This window comes from Musa acuminata, chromosome BXJ3-3 (genome assembly GCF_036884655.1).
Source record: "Musa acuminata AAA Group cultivar baxijiao chromosome BXJ3-3, Cavendish_Baxijiao_AAA, whole genome shotgun sequence".
Lineage (NCBI taxonomy): Eukaryota > Viridiplantae > Streptophyta > Magnoliopsida > Zingiberales > Musaceae > Musa > Musa acuminata.
In genome coordinates, this window is record NC_088351.1 from 30,197,471 (window position 1) to 30,201,916 (window position 4,446).

Here is a 4,446-nt window from a genome sequence, read left to right on the forward strand (position 1 = left end):
CCCTTAAATTTTTCATAAATTGTGTTCATCGTGATGCAAAGATTGGTGTGCAAAATCCGTAAAACCGAAAACTGTATATATGAAAGATTATGTTTTACCTAGGAAGATCATATATCCCTGAATTCCTATAGATCTATAAAAAATAATGAAGGAGGTCAAGCATCCTCCTCTCTAACGGTGATCCACACAGTAGAGTTACGATGACGCTCCTTAAATCTCCAAGTCTGCTATTTGAGGAGGAAAAGGGAAACGGAGAATAGGAGGTGACAACCAAGAGAAGCTCTAGCCTATATATCCTACCCCTTGTCAACTTAACCCTAATGGATCCTATCATATTGGGTATTGTATCTCCATCCAACTATCTAAGCCTTTTAGATTAGTGGATCTTTATTCAATAATCTCTCATTGGCTCTTATTAGATCTCTTCTATATGATCCAATAATTCAGGGGCTTATTAGATATCCAATAAGATATGGGCTCCAACAAATATCTCATATTTAAATATCTACTCGTCACAATTTCTATCATATGTTTGTGACCCTCTAGGCCCAATATCGAACTGGTCGTGAGTCATACATGTCAAAATTCTTTCTAACTTAGCGAATTATTATCTTTATAATAATTCACTCAACTCATCGATTGCGGATGTATTAGGCCACTACGCTGTAGTCCCCAGATGATACCAGAGAATTCAATCCATTAGACATATTTGTCATCAATTACCGTATATTTATAGTCCCTTATCCATTTAATATCTCATAGACCATATACGGGTAAGATGCTGTAAGACCCATACGGTTTCTACTCAAGTCTCGCTCTAATCGGATTCTCCCGGAAAACTCTTTTTCTCTCAATCCGAATGACCCTAACCAAGGATTTGTCTGAGCAAGAACACATGGGATATTCCTCTCATTATACCGAGAGTGGATGATCCTCTATCGACACTCAATAGTCCTTGTAAGATTGACTGCCACTCCCGATGACTAACTATATTAGATCTAAAACTTTCAAACCTATAAGTTTAGTATCAAAGAATGAAGTACTTATACAGGACATCCTTGGTGTCTCAAGTCTAAGGACCAAGTACACAACTAGGACAACAGAATCATTGTCTGACAATGAGGTATCATAACCATCTAACATTCCTTAAGTGGATCAATCAGTGAACTCATTCTCTAATGAGCACCTACATACCCTAGGGTCCACACACGAGCAGCTATGAGACTAATCGTCTCCATCATATGTACGTGTATATAGTACACTAGTCTGTTTGGTTATCTCGATATCCATCTCGAGTAACCTATGACTATATATATATATATATATATATATATATATATATATATATATATATATAATGATAAAATATCAAATAATATAATAAGAAAAAAGAATGCATATCTTGTCATACATATCATCATTCACATAATTAACCTGCAGGGCACCTATGACTAGCACCATCATATTAGCCATTTGACACTAAGGTATCAACCACTTATTATTGAGGTGTCGGTCACCTTGGTTATATTATTATTTCCTTATAATTACACTAGCATCATAGAGTGTGCTTTCAGATGTGGAGAATGTTTTGAATCATGTCGATTGTGTTACCATCATATAAGGTGCTTTGGCCTGTGTCAGCTAAACTGTCATCATAGATATCACTTTTGATTGTATTGATCGTATTTTTGTATTTTTATCGTAGACAAGTTAGGCGTGTTAGTGGTATCAGTGTCTTACGGACCAACATGATTTATTTAGACAAGTTAGGAAAGATCCTTCTTTCAGTGACAAATTATTAAATCGAAATATGATTATCCAAATTAGATACTAATTCGAAAACAACGGTAACCTTATTTCGTGTTTGTCTCTTTCTGATATAAAAAACAACAAAATCAAAAAGATTCTAAAAGATGTTGAACCCTATAAAATTACATCACGGTATACCGGATAAAACTTCTTCGATGCTTAAATTATTTTGAGGAGTTGAAGTGTTAGAAAAGTGCAAAGCAACAAAGTTGAATGCATTGATTGAGTGAGAGATTTTCTATCTGATTTGGCATGTACATGAATGGGCTTTTTATAGTATAGCTCGTGGACTGTTATATTCACACACGTGTTTTGATACAGATGATGGTATCATATATTCCCCAATTCATGTGGAATTATATTGCGTCAAATCCAAAAAAATCATCATAATGAGTTTATAAAGGATGTCAATGCAAATCAAAGATTCAAGTAGCAACTAAATTATGATAGCTAACAGAGATTAACTGCAATGACATATGCATAAGTTTTAGGTTTCAGAAGACAAATGTATATTAGATTGATAGGCCGATTCAAACATCTAAAACTTGAATTAAATGATGATGCATATATACATCTTAAATGTTTTATTAATATCATACATATGATTAAGTTTATATTGACAATCATCACTCTCTATGTTTGCGCTTTTAATTGCCCTCAAATGCTTACAGAGGGCATTTAGGATGAGGACAACACATTGGCAATCTACTCGTCAAGCACAGCACCAACTAATAACCTACAAAGAAGCCCGAGGGATTACGCAAGCACTTGCATTTGTCTAAGGATTCAATCACCATTAACACACACTGCGCATACAAGAAGCAAACAAAATTTTGCAGGCCGTGCATCCCCACTATTCTAAATCCCCACTTGATACCCATCCTACATCATCGCTGACCCCACAACCTAAATGACAACCATTACCTAATCCTAAAGAATTCTTTTTTGCTCCTTTTTTTAATCTTATTACCTCAGCACGTATGTAGTGCTCGTGGGTTTTTTCTGTGCGTGTAGGGACCCACTAGACCGGTGTTTGGAGATACACGAAGAGGTCCTGGAACGAGTCGCGGAACGCGGCCGCGGGCGACAACGGCGGGAACGCGTCTCCGGCAGCTGCCACTGCGGAGGCGGCGGCAGCGTCGTCGATGAGCCCGACTCCGAGGTCGATCATCCAGTCGCTGAAGCCGTCGTCGGCCCACCGGGGCTGGCTCTCGGCCTCCCGCTCGCACGCGAAGTCGGGCGACGTGTACGACGGCGCGTGCCCCGAGCTGCTCGACTCGCCCAGCAACCGCGGCAGCGACTCGGCCGAGTCGAAGCAGATCATGTCCGTCTTGGGCGCCCGCGCGTGCGAGACGACCTCCTGCTTTAGCTGCGGCTGTGGCGCCGGCCGAGGCTGGCTCTTCGGGCCGGCCGGCTTCCGGTCCGGGTTGGCCTGCTTCCCCACGGCGCCCTTCTTGTGGTAGATCCGGCATAGCACCCAGTCATCGAACTGCATATTGATCATAAAATAATTAATTATTTTATTTATCTTTTTTTCCCGCTATGTGCTATTTTTTATGATATAAAATAATAATAATAGATAGAAACCGGATCAGGTCCAAGAGGCGTTTGCATTCGGCAAGGGACGCGTGGGACATACCCGGAGGCTGTGGTTCTTTTTGCGGGCGGAGCGGTCGACGTCGGCGAGGCGGTACTCGTGCATGATCCAGTTGGTCTTCTCCCCCTTGGGCGGCTTCCCGGAATAGAACACGAGCGCCTTCTTGATGGCGACCGGGCGGGGCGAGCCGATGGGCTTGTCGGCCCCGGTGGCCTTCCAGTAGCCGGTGCCCGCCGCCCGGTTAGGCCTCGACCCGTTGGGGTACTTGCGGTCGCGGGGCGAGAAGAAGTACCACTCCTCCTCCCCGTAGCGGGCCATGCCTGGCGAGATTGGGAGACGTCAGGAACGATCTGCACCGTACGATTCGCATCGGACGGGTGAGAATTAAAGCGGGCGAGAGGGGGACGACCAGGCGCACCTACCTGGGAGCTGCCACGGATCGTACTTGTACAGGTCGACCTCGGCGACGATGGGCACGGGGATAGGCTGCGCGGCGCACCGGCGGAGGAGGTAGTGCACTACCAGCTCCTCGTCCGTTGGATGGAAGCGGAACCCGGGTGGGAGCACCAGATCGCTGCCGTTCATCCTCTCGCTCTCTTCGCCGGCCACGGGGTAATACGAACGGAAGACAGGGAAGAAGAAGGGTTTGGAACTTGGCGAAGAAGAAACGGGCGACATTTATACCGACGGAGGAGGTGAGGCAGACACGTGTGCATGACCGCAGGCTTCCGCAAGTGCGGCGTGGGGCCGGCCGAGTCCGTCATGGCTGACGTCGCCGGTATCGGAGCGGAGCAGCGTGGGGCCCGCTTGCCCCTTGGGAGACCGCGGAGGGTCGGCGTGGGGGGCGACGTCAGCGAGGGCCGACGTCAGAGACGAGCCAGGGGCCCGCGTGTCGACCACCGCGGCGGGCCTGCCGCGTAACTACACGTGGTGCGGGACCGGAAGAAGACGCGGCGTAGTGAGTCGGGTGTCTTCGAATTTGGTTTCGGATTAATACTTAAATTCTGTTCGTATAAGCCAAAAAGATATACTAATGTTGT

At 45.2% G+C, this 4,446-nt stretch overlaps 1 protein-coding gene across 3 annotated transcripts; it reads right to left on the reverse strand.

Annotated features, from left to right (window-relative positions):
• Positions 1-2,565: 2,565 nt before the first annotated feature.
• Positions 2,566-4,043, reverse strand: LOC135632877 (NAC transcription factor 32-like). 3 transcript variants are annotated; one of them, XM_065141716.1, is made up of 3 exons: positions 3,829-4,043; positions 3,449-3,726; positions 2,566-3,298 (listed from the first exon to the last, which is right to left on the reverse strand). In XM_065141716.1, the coding sequence occupies exons 1-3, from the start codon at positions 3,989-3,991 to the stop codon at positions 2,831-2,833; spliced, it is 909 nt and encodes a 302-aa protein (XP_064997788.1). In that variant the 5' UTR covers positions 3,992-4,043; the 3' UTR covers positions 2,566-2,830. The 3 variants fall into 3 exon arrangements, with proteins under 3 accessions (XP_064997788.1, XP_064997789.1, XP_064997790.1); XM_065141717.1 differs by having other exon boundaries at positions 3,449-3,756; positions 3,829-3,969; XM_065141718.1 differs by having other exon boundaries at positions 3,825-3,964.
• Between the last annotated feature and the right edge of the window lie 403 nt (positions 4,044-4,446).